Below are 24,233 nucleotides of genomic sequence, written 5' to 3'. Positions count from 1 at the left end.
TTACCCCACAAAAATAATGGCTCAGCCACTCCTTTAAGGTCCTCATAATTTAAGCGTCTGAGCGAACTTAAGTAACTTTAGGTATGTTTAGAGGATTTACATGTGGTGATGAAATATGTAATCATTATTCATGAGATAGGGAACTTTTATCTCACTTGTTTAATTGTGTCATGAATTTCCTTTTTCGGAGTCAAGGCAAGTGATGATAATTGTGAAAGTTTAAACATTTTTGCGTTATTCTCTTAAGTTTGTTGATGAGAACAAAATACATCGATTCTAACTTCCCGGACAGAAAACCCAAAACTAAAGAAATTTAAAAAGAAAGGTCTTGATACCTCGTATTTCGTAAGATAAATTAGGTAAGAGTTTGGAAAAATACACTCACTACCAGACTCGTCTATAAGAATGATATACTGTCGCCATATCAGCAAGGGTGCCGATCATCCCTGAAGCAACTTGGTGCACACAAAGTGCGTTTCATCCCTTCGTTTAAGAGTTTCTTTAAAAAATATTCGCCGTGTAGAAATTTACGATATTTCAATGATTAGTCTAGGAAGAATTTACATGTCGCCCTCAAAAAATGAAATTATTGTAAAATAAAAATGGTAACAAAATTTATTTTGAGAAACTCACAAATTAATAACGTAGATCTATAAAAGGAGGATTGACAAACAAAAAACAAAAAGCTTCCATGCGGTTCGACAAGGAATAAAATGTCTCATCTGTGGTAACTTCCATGTTTCACTAGAAAATGGCTTGCGGTATTTCTCGCCCCAACTCTGCGCTCTGACGTCAAAGCCCATGGGAGGTGTCAACATAAAATCTGAATTACCTAAAATTCAATAACTTTAAACGTCCATTCTGTTATATTTCAATGGTGGTGTAGCCGTAATAAACTACAAAACGTGGATTATGATCAAGTCTATTTAAGCTAGAAAATGACAGTGGATCCAGATTTGAATAAATACTGTCAATGGTACGAGTGCAAAATCACACGGATCAAACATTTTGACGATGAAAATGAGAGAGATATCATACTTGATGAGGAAAAGAGTCATGTTAGCATGGTTTTCAGTTTTTTTGTGCTTCCTCGAGTTTTCTCTATAGTAGTATGAAAAATCGCCGATTTATTTTTCTCATGGTAGAAGTAAACAGTGGCGTGGCGTGCTTTGCAATAAATCGAATGATCTGGCATTTAAACCTATGGAAAAGGATCCATAGACAGGGTGCCCAAGACCAACACCTTAATAATCGATTCTTTATCATAGCTTCAAATGGGAAATTATCGATAGTAGATCATTCACGCCTCGCCACTGAAAAAAAGTCAAAGAAACAGGGGGCCATGAAATGAGACTATTCCATTGTCACAATACATGGTCTCTGACAACATTCTTTCTTTTTGCGATCAAAATCCTAGCATGAAATATTTTGGAAATGAGGTAGATGAGGTAGATAGGTATATAAATAGTTGTGGCATGGCGTAGTTGCAGTATGCATGAGAGGGTTATTTTGAACTCCTGAAGTTAGTAGTTGCTATAGTTGTTGGAGCTGCTGCTACAAGAATACAGCTCCTCGCACTGACCGCCTGAATTCCCGAAGTCAACGGCTCTCTGCAATTCGTCCAGCACCCGTTGATATTTGGCGTACTGGGGTACGTTACTGCAATTAAAAAAAAGGAAATTAGTAGGTAAGTAACAGGATGATAGAAAAGTGCCGGATCCCAAGCTCATACTATTCTGCGGGGAAATCAAGGCCAAAAAAATTCCCAAAATATTTCATTGGTATCAACAATTTGAATTTGAATGAAATATACATTTTTACTGTTTAATATGTCATTTTGAAACAATTCTATCGGCCTCAATTAGCGAGAAAATAAATCCTCTCAAAAAAAAAACAAAAAAAAATACAACGACCAAAATTGCGTGTCACATAACCTCAGACAGCGTCTCTAAAGTAAAAACGTTGGGACTGCATTCGAAATGTTTACAGTTTTTTTCTGACAAAATACTTTTTTAGAGGATAACTAACATTTTCTTAATTTCCTTTCAATCTTCATTCTTTCGAATCGATTCTGTCATATCATTAGAGACTCGCAATGAAAAAATGAAGTATTGTAGCCATTAGGTTTTCTTGTAATGCAAAAGTATGTGTGGAAGAAAAATACAAAAATCTGAGTAGATTTAGGGGCGTTTTTGCTGAGGGTGGCAGCAAATGCCCCCTCCCCCCTTTCCTTAGGGCGTAACGCATATGAGGAAGTGAACTCGATCGACATTAAGCAATTGAAAAAAAAAGAAAGAAAAAAACAACTTAAATCGATCGACTTTTAAATGAAAGAAACCTGGTGTCGATTTGATTGACATGAATCGTTCAAAAAACAAAAATGTCGGCCGATCGACAACCGTTAATCGATCGACGAATCCGTAATTTACCGGGCAGAGCGAATGTGACAAAACTACCACGCGCACTGTGCGCTTTTCACTGTACGCTGAGCGTGTGTTCCTTAGAGTCCCTTTATACCGAGAGTAAAGACAATGCGAATCCACTTCTGATTGGTTCCTGTATTTTAGGCCTTCACAGTGTAACAAACGGGAGTGAAGATTACATTTTCACCAATGGACCACTAGACAAGGTACGAGTTAAAGGATTCTGATACATGTTTCTTAACCAGAATTTAACGTAGAACACGACTCGCGCAACGAAAATTACTGAAACCAACTCCTAACGAAGATATTAACGTTTTTATTTCACATTGGTTACGAGGAGCTCACAAGAAACTCAAAGCTCTACGTGAGTCAAATCGCGCACTACAACGGTTTCGGCAATTTTCTCAATCGAGCAATGTTCATTTCCCACCATGTGTTGTTCAAACTATAAGCGATTTGCTATAGCTGAGCAAAAGCGTCAAGTTTGAGGTTGCCAGGTTTTCATATCGCGGAGACTGTCATGATAAATGTTTGGCGTGCGATGTGAATCACGTAGAGCATTGAGTTTTCATGAGCGGATGGTTTGAATTCACGCATCGAGAATCATTAAATATCTTCGTAAGGAGTTGTTTTCGGTAATTTTCCTTGCGCGTATCGTGTTCTACGTAAAATTTTGGTTAAGAAACAAGTATCAGAATGCTGAAATTCGTACCTTGTCTAGTGGTCCATTGCTAAGATTATAGACTGGAATGGACCGGGGAATTGGGGGTACAGCAAGGAACAAATGGAATGAGAGTGGGAACGGAGACAGGAATTCGGAAATGGGTCGATCAAAGATTACAAAAAACGTCTGATTCGTGTCCGTATGTGACATCCACAAGCCGCGTTGTCTCAACTCTCTTTATAAAAGGACTCCAATATTGCGGTATCTGTCATTGAAGGCAAACCAACAAACTTGTGAATCGATCAATAAAACCTGTCTTTCGATCGAATCGGTGCCGATCGAGTCGCTGTCGAACACTTGACGTTTTTATTTTTCGATCTATTCATGTCTATCGAATCCAGACCATCCCCCCCCCCCCTCTTTGAGGTGAATTTAAGGAGGATTGGAGAAAGGAAGAACTGACTTCTTGTAGAAGATGTTGGAGCCCTTGAGGAGCATCTTGGCGGCGTGGATGTACTCGGTGGCCTTTTTGGGGTCCTGGCAGGCGATGCGGTTGAGGCAGTCGTACTTGTTGGCCGTCTCGCCCATGAGGTAGCCGAGGAGCATGAGCACCTCCGATTCGCTGATGACCGGTTCGTCCGGGTCGAGCCCCTCTCGGATCTGGTTCCCGCTGACGTCACTCCGGTGCGGCTGCAGGTGCTTGAACCCCCCGAACAGCGCCCCCGTCCCGATCAACGCCGCCCCGTACAGGATCCCCTTCAGGATCAGGATGATTATTATGTTCGTCACGTTCAGGCTCAGGATCTGCAAACATGAGTTCCACAATGCCTTCTTTCCCGCACCAAGAAACCTAACTTCATTCCAAGGTTCCCTAATGGAGATGTTGCATGGGTGAGGAATTTGCGATTTGACTGTTGATTCTTATGTAAATGTTGGCGGGAAACACGATGGTGCCACTGGTTTTCTCTGAAATCAACTCCCAAGCTCAAAAAAAGCTCTCAAGTTGAGGCCAGAATGGAGGGGATATCCCACGCTAGCCTGAGAGTCCACCTCTACATCAAAACGAACTCTCCATGCAAAGATAGGGAGCAAATACATTAGCAAGGATGCCGTGTTTTCACTTTTGGAGTCCCCAAAAAAGTGGCAGCCCTGTCAATGTGTTTGCTCCCTATCTTTGCATGGAGAGTTCGCTTTGATGTAGAAGTGGACTCTCAGGATAACGTGGAATGTCCTCTCCATTTTGGCCTCAACTTGAGAGCTTTTTTTAAGCTTCGGAGTTGATTTTAGAGAAAACCAGTGGCACCATCGTGTTTCTCGTGAACTTTTACATACGTATCAATATTCACATCGCAAATTCCTCACATATGCAACATCTCCATTGATTCAAACAATTAATTTCTTTACATGAAATCACTTGTGCAATTTTTGTTCAAAGTTTTGTAGATATTCACACGAGATCACAGAAAAATTCAGTGAAATTTCCAGTCAGAAACGTCCAAGGTTCTCCTGGTAAAAATGCAATTTTCGACGGAAAATCCGGAAATATTGGAATGTAGTTGCGTCATCTCATGAGGCGGAAACGATGGATGAATCAGTCGGGCGTATTTATGATAAAAGGAATTATGTTGCACGCAAAACATATGCAGTCCCGCCATCCACATTCCGTCTTGGGCGCTGGTACCCTAGATTTAAGGTTCGGCCCCACCACTGCCACCAAGTTCCTTTTAGCATAAGACGTCCAGTTGTGCTATTCACATGATCGTTTTTTATATAGTTTAAGCGATCCAAGACAAAATTACCATACTGAAGGAGCGTGTTCTATGGGTCAAAATAAAACCTTTTTCTCATGAAATTCCTTTCCTGTAGCGCTTTTTAAGAGGGCTACAGCCCCCCCCCCCCCCATAAAATGCTCAGCAAAATAAATAGGAGTTTCGGCATTTGGGCAACGGTAATCCACCGGTTCAGTTACGATAGTTATAATTTTTTATTTCGTGGTCGGAGCATGTTGATTGAGTAGATGAAGAGAAACCGGCGCTCCGCTGCCAGTTTTTCGGTATATGTATAAATGGAATCGGTTAAAGACCTGCGAGGTCTTTGCCGATCCGTTTGGAGGAGGCTAGTTCGGGGATATGGCAAGTCGTGAGAAATCGCGGATTCTCATGTCAGTGGCAGGGTCAGGCGTGTTGGATGCGAGCTTTCGAGACGCGATTGTTTATGTCTACGCGCGGAGCTTGCGGCGAGAGTGACCCCGGCTTCCGGCGATCCGGAAGTCGGAGCTGGGCACGGAAGCTTCGGGCGTTGCCATAAAAGCTCGCCGAAGCTGCTCGTACGCGGGGTAAGTCGGCGTGAGGCTTCACAGCCCCTGTAAGAGCAGCTAGAAGTAGTCATGGAGTAAAGTGTGAATTGGACCGCGTTAAACAGAGAGGGAACCAAGCCATATCAGCTATTGCCAAATTTAACGGGGAAATTTTATTTTTTACGAGAGAACTTTTGTGCGGACTCCTTCGAAAATTTTAAGGAAGTTGCTTTGAGTTAAGATGAAAATTCACTGAAAATTGCACAAAAATCCGTACAACCGTTATCATGTAAAAACTTAAATTGCCCCGATTAAATTTGGCATTAGTTGATGTGGCTTGGTTCCTTTCTGTTTAACGCGGTCCAATTGTACCCAAAAAATTTGCTTCGGCCCCCCCCCCTCTAGCGTTCTCATTACAGTATATATACATTATACATATGCACATGAATTTGCATGGCATATATTTTCGTGATCTACAACCCGTGATCGGTGCTCTTGACAAGGTTTTAGGTCTGAGTACGACATCATGGGAGAATGGAAAAGTGTACACTAAAACGTACCTGGCTGTTGCCGGCCAGTCTGGCACTGATTTCTTGAGCGATTTCTCTGAAGATGGATACTGAGAAGCGTCTAGAGTCTCTTGAGTTGCCCTCGAATGGTGGCGTTGGCGGTGAGGAGAGCGGTAGACCACCCTCGGTATGTTCAGATTCGCTCGTCGGATGTGTTGAATTCCTCTGAGCTAACACCACCAAAATGCACGCCATACTCAGCCAAAGGTGATTACTTTCAATTTTCTCCCGAGCCATGTCTGCAAATGCATTGAACCGCATATTTAAAACACAGATCCATGCTACTTTGATGCATGTGGATACTCAGACTAATCAGGTGCACAATGAGAGTTCGGGTCCGCAATGAAAGAGTGCGTCAGATCATGGGAGTCGAAAATGGCGTCATATTCGACGTCATGACCAGACAGCATGTCTGGTATGGTCATGTCAATAGAATGACGGACGAAAGGCTACCAAACAAGTTGCTTGATTGGGTTCCTCCTGGGAGGAGATGAAGGGGACGCCCAGTGAAAGGGTGGCGACAGGGGGTTTCAGAAGAAATAAGGGTTTGCCAACTCCCTGAAGGGCTTTGGGAGGATAGGGGACTTTGGCGGCTAGGAGTCGCAGAGCGCCAGAGAGCGCTATAAAAGCGGCTTTATACATATACAATGAGAGCTTTGAAAAAAAAACACCGATTTACGATAATGGGTCTTTTGCAAACTTCAGTTAGTGCAAAAAGAAGAGATGTTTCTAATGAAAAACGGCTCAATAATCACGATGAGCCCATCAGGAGAGTCTGCAACTTACTCCTAGCTTCACAACCTGCGTAGGAACTGTGCGATTCTTTTAAAGCCACACGCTTCAAAAACGATAGTGCGGCACAGGCGAACGTTTCGTGAGAGGAGTCCATCCATCCTTGCACACTAGAATGCTACCGTTACGCGTTATTCAATATGGCCAACACAAACCCGCCAAAACACACGCGAGGAGACAGGATTTTATCAACCGGTGTGTTTATACATATTTACATTTCCCTTGAGTTGATAAAAACCATGATGCTTCTTCAAAATTTGCTCGCGGAAGAAGAAGGAAATCCTAGATCTTTTTGTTAACCTTCAATTGCGAATTAATTTCTACAACCACAATGGAGATGTTGCATATGTGAGGAATTTGCGATTTGACTATTGATACCAGGGCTGGATTAAGGGGGTGGCCATATGGTCGCGGCCCATGGCGGCAAATTTAGGGGGGCGGCAAATGTTGCAATTTTTTTAAATGTAGTAATACAAAAAATCGGATTCAGAAAAAAAAATTCAATGAGAAAAGGGGACAAAATCTCTCTTTCCTGAGAGTATAGTAATTTCTAATTTTGTCGTTTTTCGGTAATACGAGAGACAGCATCTTTAGTTAGTCGAGTTAAGAGAGGAACTATACAAGCAATTTGGCCTAGAACTCAGCACAGAGAGGAATGATGACGAGGACTTGAGATGAAAAGAACAAGCCCTCGGCGCGGCGGTCGGCATGTAACACATATTAGCGCCTACAAGACTGCATGAATACTACACGCATTTCGTCAAACACAGTGCGGTCAGGAGCGGCGAGCGGTTGGCGAGAAACGGATAGCGCCTACAAGACTGCAGGAATACTTCACGCATTACGCCAAACGCAGTGCGATCAGCGCGGCGCAGCGGCAGAAGTTAAAATGATTAAACCACATTTATGTTTGTTCTTTCATAATTTTTTGGTTCATTTCTTATAAATTGAGGACCTTATTCACACAGAGATAGGTTTACGGAACTTAACTTTCGCGCGAAGTTCCGTGAAATTATTCTAGTAGTGTTGACAGGGCTTTCACAAAAAATGTATCCAACACGAGTAGGTAAACGCGTCTTATGCACTCCGATCCCTCCGGTACGTTGACTTCATGGTTTTTACTGATGTTTTAAAACGAATGAAAAGAAGGCGGCAAGTAGGTAAATCCGGCTTTGATTGATACGTAAGTAAAAGTTTGCGAGAAACATGATGGTGCCACTGGTTTTCTCTGAAATCAACTCCCAAGCTCAAAAAAAGCTCTCAAGTTGAGGCCAAAATGGAGGGGATATCCCACGCTAGCCTGAGAGTCCACCTCTACATTAAAACGAACTCTCCATGCAACGATAGGGAGCAAATACATTTGCAGGGATGCCGTGTTTTCAGTTTTAGAGTCCCCAAATAAAGTGGCAGTCCTGTCAATGTATTTGCTCTCTATCTTCGCACGGAGACTTTATCTTGATGTAGAGGTGGACTCTCACGATAGCGTGGGATATCCCCTCCATTTTGGCCTCAACTTGAGAGCTTTCTTTGAGCTTGGGAGATGATTTCAGTGAAAACCAGTGGCACCATCGTGCTTCTCGCGAACTTCTACATGAGAATCAACAGTCAAATCGCAAATTCCTCACACATGCAACATCTCCATTAATGTTTTCAGGAGCAGTTGCTTCTGAGTTGCTGAATAAAGGCTTTTAAAGTTACCTGATAGTTATTGCAAGGGTGGCTGATGTCACAACTAGAATCCGGAGGCACGTGCGTGTTCTACCTAAAAAACTGAACGGTGTTCAACTTCACCCGAACTCGGAAAGAAACCTCAACGGTGTGGATACGATTTGCGTCTGACGTGCAGGAGCGAAACGCCCCTGCGTTGGTGATGAAACCGGAGCATCCTCAAATTATCCAGTGCACCTTTGTTACACGTTCAATTACAGGGGAAGAACGGAGATGGAACTAAAACAAAAGAACAAAGCACATGTGCCGACTGCACTGAAAAAGTGGCTGGAGACGCGTTATTAGATAATCGCGCGTCGCGTCGCGTCGCGTCGCGCAGAGGAACGCGACTCGTTGGAAGAAGTCAAGCAGGGTAAGGAGACTTTAAACGCTTATATCTTCGTTAATACGAAAGCTAGAACTTTAAAAGAGGCTCCATTGGTATTCTTGTACACTTCTCTTCCAAAATTATACCTTAAAAATGTAGAAGGTGTCGGAATGAACATTGAAATTTGCAATTTTAGTGAAGGATTCCACGTCCAACTTCTCCCAATAAATCGGTCCATTGTGCGTGGCACAAGGAGGCGGGCCCGACGTAAAATGAAAAATTTAAACTATTATCCAGAGCAGGATGACCGCACACTCCTACCATACTGCGGAAAAACGCAGTATTAACCTTCAGACGTTGCCATATTTCTTTCAATACAATGTGAATTTACTAGGAAACCCGTTAATGTTTTTATTCATATTTTTCAGACAATTTTGTTTGCAATTTAATCTAAAATGTCTGGAAATTACAAGGAAAAATATGCATAACTTTTTCTAAACTTTCGTGTTTTATCCAGGGAAATGTTGCAACTCTCGAATGTTCATACGGCGTTCTTCTACAGCACAGCAAATATTCTATGAAAAGAAGAAAGCTCCACCCCAACTCAATTTTAATGACTTTGAAGATTACAGAAAAATAATAAGGCTTACAGTAAGATCGCTAGTATTTAAAAGAGTCACTCAATTTTAGCTGGCGCTCCAATTTTTATGTTCAGAGTTTACAACGGAGTATTCTGTTAGGTCTGAGATTTACGATTAACAACCCTATTGCTTATAAAATTCCGTCACAGTTGTAGAGACAAAATAATTGAACGGGCATTCTTGGTTTCTGATCTTGGACCACCGAATGGAGTTCCCTCGAGGTCCTGGGATCTCTTGACTCCCCTCTTTCCCGTCAAATTTTGTGGGAGTTGTACGACAATGCCTTCGGTTTCGTCCGAAATTTGCTCGTAGCTAAGCTACCAAACTTATATTTACGCATATTTTCTCTCGACATTTTCCGATATTTTAGATTAAATCACGAACATGATTGCTGCAAAATTTGGAGGAAAAAAAAATATTCACAATTTTCCCAGAAAATGCGTTTTCCATTGAAGAGAATATGGCGACGTTAGAACGCTCTTACGGCGTTTTTCCTTGGCAGATGATGCAACGCAACAGACGCCGCCGCCTTGTCGATACCAGCGGCGAGGCGTGAGAGATCGATTATCGATGTTTCCCCGTTTGAAGCTCAGCGGGCCGATTATTGAAGCTGATAGACAAAGCTATAGACAAAGAAGACAGAGGGAGTATAGAGCGATCCTATTGGTTGACATGATTGGATCTTATAGACTAAGGAAGAAAATGATGGACTAACTGTCAGGTTTCTCGTGGGTTGCCGTTAGTTAGTCCATTACCTACCTCCCATGTCCATTGCCACCACCCACTTCCACCAATAGGATCCCTCCAATCCCTTTTGTCGTCTTTGTCTATAGCTTTGTCTATCAGTTTCAATAATCGGCCCGCTGGTAAAGAATCGATTATCAAGGTGTTGGTTGCGAACACCCTCTTTATCGATCCTTTCCCATAGGTTTAAAAGGCAGATCCATCGATAGATCGCAAAACACGCCACGCCACTGGTCGAGACGGTGCTGAAGCGCTCTTATTGTCTTGTTTCGCATCGGACAAGATGCGAGTGACAAGATGATGACGCACTCACGGCTCAGCGAGTTTGTTGACTTAGCGCAGAGTACGAGAGACAAGCTCGTGGCTCGTCGGTGAGGTAACCGCACTTGCTGGAAGTAGATCAGACCTCGGCTCCTCTGCCGACAGCGGCGCTGGCGGTGGCGACGAAGCGGAAAGCTCATTGTTTTTCCACGTCGAAGCCTGGAATTTTCGAGACGATCGAAATAAATAATCCAATTAGAGGGTCAGTAGGCTAGTGAGCAAGTTCCGAGTTCAGGCGCAATATTCTGCGCTCCGTTCTATCTGGTCAGTGAGGGTGTGAATGTGGAAACCGATTGCCGCTGTTTAGAATCATAATCGTATTAGCGTCGATTCTTGAAATTTGGCAACACTGTTTTCCCTCAATTTGAATCAATGGCCTGTGTCACACTTTCAAAAGTAGCCATCAAAATATCAAGGTCAGGTGTTAAGATTGGCTTATTCGATGGCTTGGACCAATCACAGCACTAAACCTTGACATTTTGATGGAGTATCTCTTGATAGTGTGACACAGGCTACTGGCGTGGCGTGCTTAGCGATGCATCCGTGATAGTCCAAGAGCCAGCACCGGATAATCTAACCGGAGAGTATAAGAATTTTCACATACATTCTTAGATCGAGTTGCTCGAGTGTAGCAAGGATCGGGCTGTCTGGTTGGTCATAGATGGAGGGGTTCAAAATTTGAGACCCATCAAATCTCCGGAAAATTGCGTAAATTTTAACCGGGAAGTATTAGTTGATTTTAGTCTCATGTTGTGGGGGTGACTTCCCTGATTAGATATCACCTTGCCAGACTGTCAAGCTCCGATGGGTAAGGGTTGCCAGATCGCCCGAAAGTTGCTAAAATCGAACTTTTCTGCCTCATGTGAATGCACCATCTTCTTTTTACACTGTAAGCTCCGAGACCTCCTAAATTGGGGTATCTGGTAACGCTTAGTTCCAGCGTTCTACCGGGCCGATTTTCCTGATTTTTGCGGCTATCGACGAACAATTGTCTCTAGATGAGTCTCAATGCAGCAATGTCAATTTAGTCTCAGTATGTCAATTTAGAAGCAGTCTCAATTTAGATTTTGAAACTATGACCCAAGTTTTTTTTTATATTACGTGATAAAGTTGCGGATTCTCCCATTTAAAAAAATGCCATGTGACCATTCCAGTCCACACTTGGGTACCAATGAGGAAGTTGTATGAATGATCGATTATCGATTTTTTCCCATTTGAAGCTGCGGTAAAGAATCGCCATTATAAGGTGCTCGTTGCGAACACCCTGTTTATCGATCATTTTCTGTAAATGGCAGATCAATCGATACCTCGCAAAGCACGCCACGCCACTATTGGGTACCTACAGTCGGTAAGTTTCCTAAACACATTCTCACTGTACTGGGTGACAGTCGTTCTGTGCCCTACCGGAACTGAATCAGTGAGAACGAAAACACACCAACTCGGTAACTCGAAAATACTCACTTTTCACTAAGGGCAGACAATTTTCATAAAGGTCATTGAAGTTACCGTATCTGTTCCAACTTGGACACTAAAAGGGTCCTTAAGTACTTGCTTTTAGGCACCAAAAATCTTTTTCTTAGACTAACTTCTTCACTTAATATGCATTTTTGTGTGTGTCTTGATTATTTTCATTTTTTCGAGTTGGTGTGTTTTCGTTCTCACTGATTCAATTATAAAGTATGGCAAAGCAAATCGAAAATTATTTTTACCGTGTGCTCATGCACCGCTCTTAATTCGATTCTGCTGACCCTGCTGTTGCTTGAAACTTGTGATGAGGGGGCGGAGAAGAGAGAGAACAAACTGAGAGAAGCTCTTCTGAGGTGCCTGTTTTTGTCCGAGGCTGAATTTCAAAGGGGTATTATCGCCGTCTATCCGTCTCTACAGCAACAGATTTGTTTATTTCTCCATCCGTTGGTCACCACGCAAATGCGATGAGCTTGCACTTATGATAAATTACCAAAACGATACTATAAGCACTTCGAAATACTATGTATAAAATAAATTGGTACCTAAAATTTTAATTGACCAGATAGCGTTCTTCTTTCCAGAAAGTTCATTGTTTTTGAAAGCAGTTATATATCGTTCGAAGAAGTGCAGTCGTTGTCTAAAATCAACTAGTGGAGGAAAATGTCGACTGAAGACTCTATTAGCACCGTCTCCAGTCCTGAGGACACAGGTACGCAGAATCCATATACACAAGAAAGATTAGATTTGGGGGGGGGGGGGGGGAGACGCAAGGCTGAATTCTGTCCGTATATTTTGAAGCCTTAATATTTAAACATGAAGAGTAACATCAAAAGATACTTTTGACGGAAAATTACAGATTTTTCTCCCAGAAATATAGAAAAATGCAATAAAATTTTGCACCTCTCCTCATTAAGCTGTACTTAATTTTCGAAAATTTCAGGGTTCATCTCAGAGAATTAAATCGGTAAATAAGTGAAACAGAAATCTTTCTTATCAAATGCGCCACCTAAGAAAGTTTGGATTCAAACACTTACATTTCCTCTCATCAAATGTTTGCATTGTAAACGATCACACGATTAGCGAATGAAAATATTTTCTCTTCGTCAACTTTTGATTGAGATTTAGACGTTTATGGTATTCTCAAATGCACAATTCTTTGCTATAAAGTAACCAAAAAACCCTCTTGAGCACCTTGCACATAAAGAAAAAGTTGTGTGCGCATTTTTACATCGATCAGTTTTTTGTTCTGAAAATTGTCCCTTTGCGAATTCAACATCATTATTTGTTCAAGAAAAAGGAATTGTTTCTTAATGCTTTCTTTCTTAATGTTTAGTCCAAAACATTTTTAAGAAAAATTAGTTCCGTATGAAAGCTTCGACCGGCGCATCGCGCGATTCTCTTTCGTTTCTTCCTTTGAGGGGTGTATACATTTTTTATTGGAATCAGTTTTTTCATAAGATAATGACACTCTCACCCAAGTATTACATTAATGAATAATATTTTCGTGCATAAACAACATTTCTGGCAAAATTTTGATGAGATAACATATAACGAGTGACTTATGTCAAATTCAGACCCGTGTCGGAGTCTAGTAGTCCTTCACTGTACATGTATTAATTTGTGGCAACCTTATAATAAAATAATTTTATGAAGTTCAAACTTGATTTTCAGAGGATGAGCTTGAGAAACTATCACCCAAGGAAGAAGCACTTGAAACAGTTACAGAGGAAGACTCAATCGATCAATTAGTAAGTTAGAAAGCCGGACATAGTGCCATTGGTCAAAATACGTTTTGAATTTCTTAAGGTCTTCACAAATCTTGCTGGCGCCGCAAAGAGACAAAAGTTCGTGCTTGATGGATGTCCCTGTTGCATCTGCAAAACTGAAGCCGCGAAGGCGCTCGGCATGAACTCTCCATGATTGAGATTTGATGTTGATGAATTCGGTGTTTCTCGGATTCGGGAGAAATGTTAAGAGAACGAGGCCCGACTACCCATGACCTAGGGAGGCCTTTCTTACCCATGGCTGTGTTTTTTAGGTAGCACTGAGAGCACCTCAGCAAATCAGACAAACTAAACCAACACAACATTGAAATGGTGCAAGGGAAAGGACGCGCGTTGATGACGGCGCGAAGATACAACTATTCGTGCTTGATGGATGTTCGTGTTACATCCAGGCCCGGACTTAGGGCGTGTGCAGGGCGTGCGGTGCACACGGGCGCCAGCCTTTAAGGGGCGCCACGAAAAAAGAACAGAGGGAAAAAAAGGGGGGAAAAGGAAAAGGAAAAAAAGGGAAGAAAGGACAAGGGGAAAAAAGGAAAAGAAAACAAGGTTGGGTAGTGAAAGCAAAGAGAAGGGGGGAAATTGAAGGAAAAAGGAGGCAAGAAAAGTGAAAAGAGAGTCCGCGAGAAAGGGGGGGGGGCATAAAAACCATAGACAAAATATAAAGAGAATTGCCGTCTAAAGGTAAATTTTAAGGACAAAAACTCCACCTGGTCCATAGACGGTCTGGCGTCCCTTGACCCTAAATTTGCGGCTGCACAGAAATACAAGAGTAAGCATGTAGTAAGGGGGCGCCATAAATCCATCGAACAGGAGCCGACATAGCATTTTAGGCCACGTCCGCCATCTTGGATTTGAGAATTTTCAAAAATCGACTAAAAATTCGAGTTTCCCGTCGAAAAATACCCTCAGACACCGAGTTTCAAAAAAATCCATCGAACAGGAGCCGACATAGTATTTTAGGCCACGTCCGCCATCTTGGATTTGAGAATTTTCAAAAATCGACTAAAAATTCGAGTTTCCCGTCGAAAAGTACCCCTGATCCCGCGATTCACAAAGCTCTAACGAACAGGAACGGAGGCCAGAACTGGGGCTCATTTTCGGCCACATCCCACATTTTGGAGTTGAGAATTTTAAAAAGTTGACTAAAAATTCGAGTTTTTCGTTGAAAAATACCGTGTGATACCGCGTTCCACAAGACTCGAACAAACAGAAACCGAGATAGCATTTTAGCCCACGTCCGCCATCTTGAATTTGAGAATTTTAAAAAATGGACTAAAAATTCGAGTTTCCTGTCGAAAAATACCTCCCGACACCGAATTTCAGAAAAATCCATCGAACAGGGGCCGAGATAGCATTTTAAGCCATTTCGGATTTTCGAATTTTGAATTTTTTGAATTTTGACAGATTTTGATTTAAAACGCGCGATACCCAAAATCGAAGTTCAGATTCGGATTCCTCGTAAAAAATCGATGCGATTTCATGTATCATACATACCCTGACACCGAATTTTAGGAAAATCCATCGAACAGGAGCCGAGATGGCATTTTAAGCCACGTCGTCAGTCATTTCAGATTTTCGAATTTGGAAAATTTGACTTAAAACGCGTGATACCCAAAATCGAAATTAAGATTCGGATTCCTCGTTAAAAATTGATACAATTTCATGTATCATACCCGAGCATAGCGTGAAGGAAAGAGACGTAACGTAGACATACTGATTCGAGCATATGAATGCAACGTGGCAACATGGGTAGTGCTCAGTGGGTCAGCGGAGGAGGAAGAATAAGAATTTATCGTAAGGAATTCCTCGCGACGAAACCGAACGCTTAGCCGGCGCTAACGGCGCCTCCCCGTTCGGTTGCATCTCGGGCGACCGGCGCGCGGCGGCGTAGTTCAAAGAGAATCTATACGCGTCGTTAAACCTTTTTCCTTCACGCTATTTTAACACATGATACATGAAATCTCATCAATTTTTCACGAGGAATCCGAATCTGAGCTTAGATTTTGGATATTACGCGTTTTAATCTATTTAAAATCGTAAGAGAATTTACAGAATTGTCCTCGAAAATTGATCACACATAAGTGTTTTTTTACGTCATTAAACCTCTTTCCTTCACGCTATTCTAACATATGATGCATAAAATCTCATCAATTTTTCACGAGGAATCCGAATCTGAGCTTAGATTTTGAATATTACGCGTTTTAATCTACTTAAAATCGTAGGAGAAATTACAGAATTTTCCTTGAAAATTGATCACACATTAGTGTTTTTTTACCCTGTTTTCCTTCTGCGTTCACGTAATGAAATTAGATCAACAGTTGACTCATCGACTGGTCTAGCCTAACCCCCCAGAATCGGTCTAAAGGGCGAACGATTTTATCAGATAAGATGTGCGGTCCTAGTTTCCGGGCAATTGCGGTATGATGGAAGCTGCGATGAGGAGAAATGGAAGATATGCGAAACTCGGGCGGATATTAAGTGAGAAACCAGGTAGGGGAAAGGCTTTCTTCCCGAAAAGTTAGTGCTCGGGCCAACTTACATGGTCACTGGAGCATTGTATAGCAGGTTGTGGGAAACTATTTTTTTGCAGCAACAACCAATTGGATCGCATTTTGCAAAAAGGAACTAAGAGCATTTCAATGTTGCTAGGATTGTGCAACTTAGGTACATTCTTTGCAAAAAGTAAACTTTGCGACGGTAATTTTCGTCTTGAATTCATAGTTTATTGGGAGTAGAGGTGAAACTAGTTTAGATGATCGTTTATGTTTGCAAGGTTAGCGACATAGGAATGCTCTTGACTTACATCTGCAAAACTGAAGGCGTAATGCTCCTACTAAATTTTGTGCAAAGTTTTAAAAAAAAATGAAATTTATAGGGTTAAATTTAAACACCTAAAATTTCGTTTTTTGAACTTTGCACGAAATTTGGGGACTTAACAACGCAATGTTGAACTAATTATGAACTTACCGAGATAATGCCCATGGCGATTAAGCTACAGCCAGACGATAAAGTTTATGCTAAACGTTACTAAATACGGATACTAGGACTTAGTTAGTTTTTGGACTACCGCTCTCTTTTTGTGCCGTAGTATCTTGATTTATTTTGCGAGGAAAGCTCCGTACTTTTGAAGGATGCCTGTCATTCTTATTATGTTGGAGCGTCTTCAATTTCATATGATACTGTGCAATACCTCTGGTGTGAAATAGTTGTCTCAGACGCCGTGGCCCGCTACGGCGCGGCGGGCGGGCAGAGAGCGCGAAACGCGCATTGGCGCCTACAAACCTAACATGGATACCTCACGCATTGCGCAATGCGTGAAGTATCCCTGTTAGGTTTGTAGGCGCCAGTGCGTCGCCGCTCCGCTTTGTGTTAGGCTCTAATAATTAATCTCGCGGAGTCAGCGTTTTTCAACTCATGCTTTTGAAATGTTTGCACACTCTGTATGGATTATTCTGATTTTAAGTGATGAAAAAAAAATATGTTTTAAAGGAAAATATAAGGTGTGTTTTGTAAATATTAAGGTAGTTCCGTATCAAACTTAATGATTTCCAAAGCACACGAATTTCTACACAATTTCTTATAGTCTTTTATAGCCAATGGCGATAAAGTGTAAAGCCCGGCGATAGGAACTATAGCCGGACTGTATACTTTTTTATAGCTTCGTATAGCCCGGCTATATGATTTGCTCCGCTTTCTACAGCCAGCTATATGATTTTCAATAGCCTTCTTAGTCGGCTATAAGAACTCCTATGGTATTCTGAAACGCAGCTCCTATTGCCAATTTTTAGCAGGGCAATTTGGATTATTGGGCATGTTGATTTGATATGGGGCGGATTTGGTGCCCTGTTGGGCTCTAAGATGGGGATTTTTGAAGGGATGCGTGCCCTCTGGCGAGGAAATGATGGAGTGAGGAAGTGTACTGTTGGCAGATAAACAAAATAAAGTCGTTGACGACGCTGATGGACCTGGCGCACGAGGACTGGAGCTTGCGAACGGACGAGGCGATGCAGGAGTTCCTGACGAGCCGCAACGAGTCGGTGCTCGTGCTTTTCTACGACGAGGACAAGCTTGTTGCCGTCTGCGGCTTCCCCTCCTTCGAGCTGCCCGACCTCATGTACTTCGTCAAGTGCTCCGATGCTGACGTCACCCTGGAGAACTTCCACCGGCTCATCGCCTTCGGCTCCGTCAAGAACCTCCCCGAGGCTGCTCTCCTCACCCTCCTCGAGCAAATATACGCCCCCGTCTACTTCAACATCAAGGATTGGCCTGATAGTATCCTTTTTCTTATTCTCTCGTTTTCTTCTTCTTCTTCTTCTCCCTCTTCTCATTCTTCTTCTCCTTCTTCTTCCTCTTCTCATTCTTCTTCTTCTTCTTCTTATTTCTCCTTTTTTCTTCTTCCTCTCCTTTTTCGTCTTCCTCTTCTTTTTCTCATTATTCCTTTAATTCTTCCCTCATATTTTTTGATCTCTCCTTCTTTTCTTTATTATTCCTCTTCTTTTTCTTCGTCTTCTTTTCTTCTTTTCCCACGTCTTCTTCTCTTTCCTCCTTTTCTTTTTCTATTCTTCTTTCTCTTTTTCTTGTTCTTCCTTTTCTTCTTTTTCTTTTTCTTCTTGTTCTTCTTTTTATTCTTTTTCTTGTTCTTCTTGTTCTTCCTTTTTTATTCTTCTTTTCCTTCCTTTCCTTTTTCTCTCATTCTTATTCTTCTTCTTCTTATTTCTCATTTCCTTCTTCGTCTTCTTCCTCCTCTTTTCCTTTGACTGGGGCCAGAGACTTTGGAATCGGTACTGTAAAAAAAGGGAGGAAGTCAATTATTCAGAATCGTTTTTTTTTTTTGCATTTTTACTTTCTCGCTCCCCCTGTGGGTAAAGGAAGTATTGTGATCAAAAAAAAAAAAAAAAAAAAAAAATGTATTTCATCATTTCTAGGCGTCTGAAGGTGCCTGAAAAAAAAAACCAAATTTGAAAATATTTGTGTCCGTCCGTTAGGCGTCCCCCAAATCTGTGTACAGGCATATCTCAAAATCTGTTCGTTCAATTTCATTCAAAATTTGCATGGAGGACCATATCTATAGTCTTCCTATGTACGTCAAACGATTTTGGAGTACGCCAACATTTGGAACGGGGGTCTAGGGGCAAAACTTGATTTTTATCAAATTCACACGGAGATCTCACTTTGATGGACTGTAGATTTTGAAAAAATGTCTATAATTCTTTGAAAGTTGACGGTGAGCACCACCTGGGTCATTTTTGTAATTCTCCGGCTGGCTTAACCTTATTACCCGAGAAAGCAGTGGTAGTCCGCTTCTTGAAAGGCGAGTGATAGACGCACAGAAACGCGAATATTACGTAAAAAGAGCGTCAAAAATAGGGGGGGGGGGGCAGTCTGAAAAATCAGATTTCTGCTCTTCTTAAAAGCACTGTATAACTTTGAACTTGACGCCCTTGGGAAACCCGATATTTAGAGTGATACGTATTTCATGAACGGCCCCGCCTGATATCGCTAATTACTATAGCTGCAATGTAGGTACATTTAAATTTCAATGCTGTAATTTTCCTTGACTAAATGTTCAAGGCGTAAAACAGGAGTTGGTGACAGCTCTGTGGCAAACAACGTCGTCGCTGAGTCGAGTGCGGTACAAGGTGGCTGGTCTGTCTGTGATAGCGATCCCTCCTACAGCCTTGCGTTTGACTCCAAGTCATGCGGCCAAAAATGAACACTTCGTCAAGATGCTCGAGAGTAAGTGCCTTTTGCGAACGCTGCCTGTGGGCTGATTATCGAAATTGATAGACAAAGCGATAGATAAAAGAGACTAGGGGTAAATAGAGAGATCCTATTTGTGAAGGCAGGCGCTGTTGCAACGGGCAAAGGAGGAAAATAATAGACTAACTGACGGTAACTCACGAGTGATCCAGTAGTATGTGCCTCCTCCGTCCATAATAACCATCCGTTTTAACCAATATGCTAACTCCATTTCCCCTCTTTGTCTTCTTTGTCTATCGCTCTGTCTTTATCAATTTCAATAATCAGCTTGCAAATTTTAAGAGAACTTCGGAGCCGTATTCATAGTTGTTCCTTAAACAACTGATTTTCCTAGAAAGGCCCAATATGGTTTCCATTGTGCACGGAGAAAAAAACTTCGTGCGTAAGACCCGAAGTTTCGGTCATATGGATCTCTGAAGTTTTTTGATTGAGCATCCGAACACTTAGGGTCCAGCTGCTGAGATTTGGATCACACATCTGCAACTTCAGTTCTTACATCTGAAGTACTTCGGTTTTTACATCCGAAAAACTTCGGTTCTCTTATCCGAAAAATTTCGGTTCTCACATCTGAAGTACTTCAGATGTAAGAACTGAAGTTTCAGATGTGTGATCCGAACCTCGACAGCTAGACCTTAAGTGTTCGGATGCTCAATCTGAAAACTTCAGAGATTCATATGACCTAAACTTCGGGTCCCACGCACGAGGTTTTTTTCTCCGTGTGAAGATGACCTTCAAAATGGCATCATAAAAGGACTTCGGTCCAAACATGGAGTAAAATTCGTCGCTCCTCTGTCGTAAAGGCCTAGATACACACGGCGATTGATCGCCGCGAGCGAAAGACGGAAGCCAATGGAGAGCCTTCATTTCGATGTATCGACGTCAATGGATCGAAATCAATGCTCTCCATTGGCTTTCGTCTTTCACTCGCGGCGATTAATCGTCGTGTGTATCTAGGCTTTCACGTCAGAGGATCAAGCGACGAATTCAACGGTGAAAATTTAAAACTAGCTATCGGCCGGCCAGGTTGGCCTAGTGATCAGCGCAGCGCGTCTGACTGACTCTAGGTCAGTAGGTTCCGGGTTCGAGTCCCAGTAGAGGCGTCAAATTTTCACGGATCTGACTAGTGGATCTGCAGAAACAAATTCTTCTCGGCCTTAAGACTTAAAATTTGAAAGCCTGGAGCATGGATGTGCCAATCCATTGATATTCACGGACAATTAAATACCGTCTGTAGATGACTGAAAGCCCTAACGGAATACAAAGTCAATAAACCAGCAGAAAAAGAAAAAGAAATAAATGAAAAGATATATAGATTGAAAATGTAAAAATATACCAATGACTAGATATTTTTCGTGTATTATCTTTGGTTCCAAGGTATAATATCAGAATGGACCAGTGACATCTTGGAGGCGCTAAGAGACCTGGACGAAACCTCTCCTGAGTTTTTGCTCGTTCCGCTGGATGTTCTACAATTTTGGAAGTACAGATGTAAGGAAACTTTGTTATTTTATAAGTGCTAAGTCACCTCCTTTCGTTGATAAGCAAAATCATCATGTTCTCAAACTGCATCGTTTGGTCATACACTGAGTGACTGAGTGAATATAGGTGAAAAAAAACTATCATTGTGTTTCCAATGGGAAGCATTTAAACACGGGGTAGGGTGTGTGTTGGTGTGTTGAAAGTTACATAAAATGGTAGATAGTAAATGTGCAAAATTTGCAAAATCACGTATCTAATTCTGTTTATACTGCATACGCCTGAGTTGGAAATTTTATTGAGAGGTGCCTCCGTTCTTTGTTAAATTGCCAAAAATCATTCGAAACAATGATTAAAACTTGGCCGATGTTATCTCAACACATAAAAAAAAAATAAATAAAAAAAAACACACAACAAACACCAAAAACACACAAAACACAACAAACATACCATAAACATAAGACATATCAATACATGGATCGATTATCGCATGTATGGCGATTTACATCGCAAACAAGGGTGCCTAGCAACGCATGCCTAGCAACCGTGGGCCCGTTCCTTTCCCCAATATTGTACCATTTTCATACGATAAAATCCCGAAATTACGACAGGGAGAAAATTGAAATAGCCAGTATCACGCACAGTGCACACGCACCAAACTGGAAAAGATAGGTATGCAAATTTTAGGAAAGACTGGACAAACGGTAAGACCCCTATTTAGTGAAAACGGTCAAAACTGACCTTTACTTTATACAAGAAAGATTAGTTATATTATGGTTTCTGCTTTTATATGAATGTTTCGGTGTTGAGTCATCTTGTTTTATCAAGATGTAAGATAATTCTTGCGAATTTGATCATTTCATAAATGCATAGTGCCGAAACAGTTTTACTGTAAATACTATAGCTACCAGTTTTAGGTCTAGTATAGAATACATTAAAAATTTAAGCATCCTCTCCTTTTGTAGAATTATATTTATGAATTGGGAATCTCAGAGCGTGTTTACAATGACAATGAGCTGTTCAGAATACTGAGTGTTTCTCACGGCGAAATGTAAGTAAAGCACTCCCTACCCAATGATACATATCACTAAAAAAATTATTGAAAATCATCAACTCAATTAATATTCTCACTCATGTCGTTATCTAAAATCAATTTCAAAAAACCCTTCATTCCCAGATGAAAACTTGCGCGGATTCTCTTTTCAAGTTTCGAATAAACACTGCCAGCACGTCATTGCAATTCTGTCAATAATTCAATCAAGCTGTGTGACGAGTTTTCATTCAGTGCTTAAGGACGTCCAGGTAAATCCTAACATCCTTCGAGGCTCATGATTTTTCATTTTCTAAGTGGATCAGTTTTGCGTGTCACAAAATAAAGTATTTCAAAAAAAAGAAGAGAAAAAGAAGAAAAAATCATGTTCAGATGGTCGTAAGTATCGCAGGCACAGATGGTGTCATTCCCAAGAAGCACAGTACAATGAGAGTATGGAAATATAATTGCAATTAATGTTATCAAATTGCAATTATTCACCATAAAAGCGCAATATTTTTACATCAATGAATGCCAATTTTAAAAGTTTAGGTAATAAGGTGTATTCCAATATCAGAATTATAGGCGATTGACAATGCAGCAAAAAATTGCAACTTACTGCAATTTTTATTGCGCGCCCCTTCAATAAGTACGGATAGGCTACATACACAACACTCCCATGTGATAGCAATCATTTAACCACCACTTGCAGTATATTGCAATCTGTGCTACTGGAGTAGTAGATCAGCGGAAAATAATGTAATTTCTTAGACATCAAATTTCAAAGTCTAATAATGATAGAAGGATCACCCCTCGCACAAGGGTAGACCGAGGATGTTCTTGTTTTGGGTGGTGAGGGGTCATCAAGTGTATCCAGGGGCACAGTCGGCCAAACTTCAGAATCCGACTCCTGCCGTGAAGAAGGCAGTTTGACCAACCTTCACATGACAAAATTACACTAAATCCTATAATCCTAAACCTAAATAATCCTATATAATCCTTATAATCCTAAACCTAACCTAACCTAACCTAACCTAACCTGACCTGACCTAACCTAACCTGACCTAACCTAACCTAACCTAACCTAACCTAACCTAACCTAACCTAACCATTTTAGTGCAATTCGTACTCAGTTGGTAGACCTGGGAAGTGTTCTCAGCTGAGAGGTTAGTTTCGCGATTGAAACTCGGGAGGAGTCGGATTCTGAAGTTCTGCCGCACAAGTTGACACCCTACCGCGGGGGGCGTGGAGATAAGTAGCGTGGCGTGTTTTACGATATATCGATTGTTCTGCCATTTATACGTGTGGAAAAGGATCGATAAACACCTTAATAATCGATTCTTATCGTAGCTTCAAGTGGGGAAATGTCAATGAATCGCAAAGGACGCCACGTCGCACAGTGGATCGAGTCAATAGGAGGGATTTGACAAAATTTGGAAACTTTAAACGCTCATAACTCCGTTTCTACGAAACTTTGAGGCTCTGAAAGTGGTTTCATTGTTTTCCTCGTGAAATTTCCTTCCCTAGGAACCCCTCTACATTGAAAATGTGACGAAATAAACATCAAAATTTGCAGTTGTAGTAAAAAATTCCACGTCCGGCTTCTCTTCTTGACTCGATCCACTGTGCGTCGCGTCGTTGGTGGAGATTCCATCGGCTACAAAGGTTTCCGAGGGGATCTCTTCAGCTCAGGAGGGGAGTCCGAAGGACCTACAGAAGATTTTTGAAAAAATGAGTAGTCTCAAGAACAAATTCGAGTTATTCTAACAAAAAATGTTTGGAGTACGCTTTGAGAAATGAATTATATGCCACTTATTTATGGAGCGAAATTGTTCACATTTTCTGTCGGGAATAGCTCTTATGAGGGACATCCTGAATTTTTTGAAGGGACAATGACCATATCTCTATGTAATGATGCACGAGAACACTTACTGTGCCTGCGATCTGCGCCTATCAAACATATGTTATACTGTGTCATACGCCTTTGGGCTGCATTTTGCAAAATGGAACGACTATTTCCGGGTCATGTTACAAAAAACATATTTTCCATCAGTTTCCCCATGTATAGTATAGCTGCTTATATGAATGAACCAGAAATGGTAGTTCCACCGCAAAATGTGCTCCATTTGATCCGTCTCAGGAACCGCTCCGTTTGCGCTCGGTCGTTGAGTGACTACTTAGGAACTTCTTTGATTCTAAATATTTTTCCAATTTGTTCATCAATTAATTTT

At 41.4% G+C, this 24,233-nt stretch overlaps 1 protein-coding gene across 1 annotated transcript; it reads right to left on the bottom strand.

Annotated features, from left to right (window-relative positions):
- Positions 1–597: 597 nt before the first annotated feature.
- On the bottom strand, positions 598–9,813 carry LOC109039342 (uncharacterized). Its single transcript, XM_019054778.2, has 4 exons — positions 8,443–9,813; positions 5,944–6,191; positions 3,551–3,891; positions 598–1,659 (listed from the first exon to the last, which is right to left on the bottom strand). Exons 2-4 carry the CDS (start codon positions 6,187–6,189, stop codon positions 1,524–1,526), a joined length of 723 nt encoding a protein of 240 aa, XP_018910323.2. The 5' UTR covers positions 6,190–6,191; positions 8,443–9,813; the 3' UTR covers positions 598–1,523.
- Positions 9,814–24,233: the final 14,420 nt, after the last annotated feature.

This window comes from Bemisia tabaci, chromosome 7 (genome assembly GCF_918797505.1).
Source record: "Bemisia tabaci chromosome 7, PGI_BMITA_v3".
Classification (NCBI taxonomy): domain Eukaryota; kingdom Metazoa; phylum Arthropoda; class Insecta; order Hemiptera; family Aleyrodidae; genus Bemisia; species Bemisia tabaci.
This window is presented reverse-complemented; position numbering and strand designations above follow the sequence as displayed.

Coding starts and splice junctions, on each gene's coding strand:
- LOC109039342 (XM_019054778.2), bottom strand. CDS start 6,189: ATGGCTCGGGAGAAAATTGAAAGTAATCACCTTTGGCTGAGTATGGCG. Junction 3,892..5,943: donor GACTGGCCGGCAACAGCCAG/GTACGTTTTAGT, acceptor TCATGTTTGCAG/ATCCTGAGCCTGAACGTGAC. Junction 1,660..3,550: donor TCCAACATCTTCTACAAGAA/GTCAGTTCTTCC, acceptor TTTTAATTGCAG/TAACGTACCCCAGTACGCCA.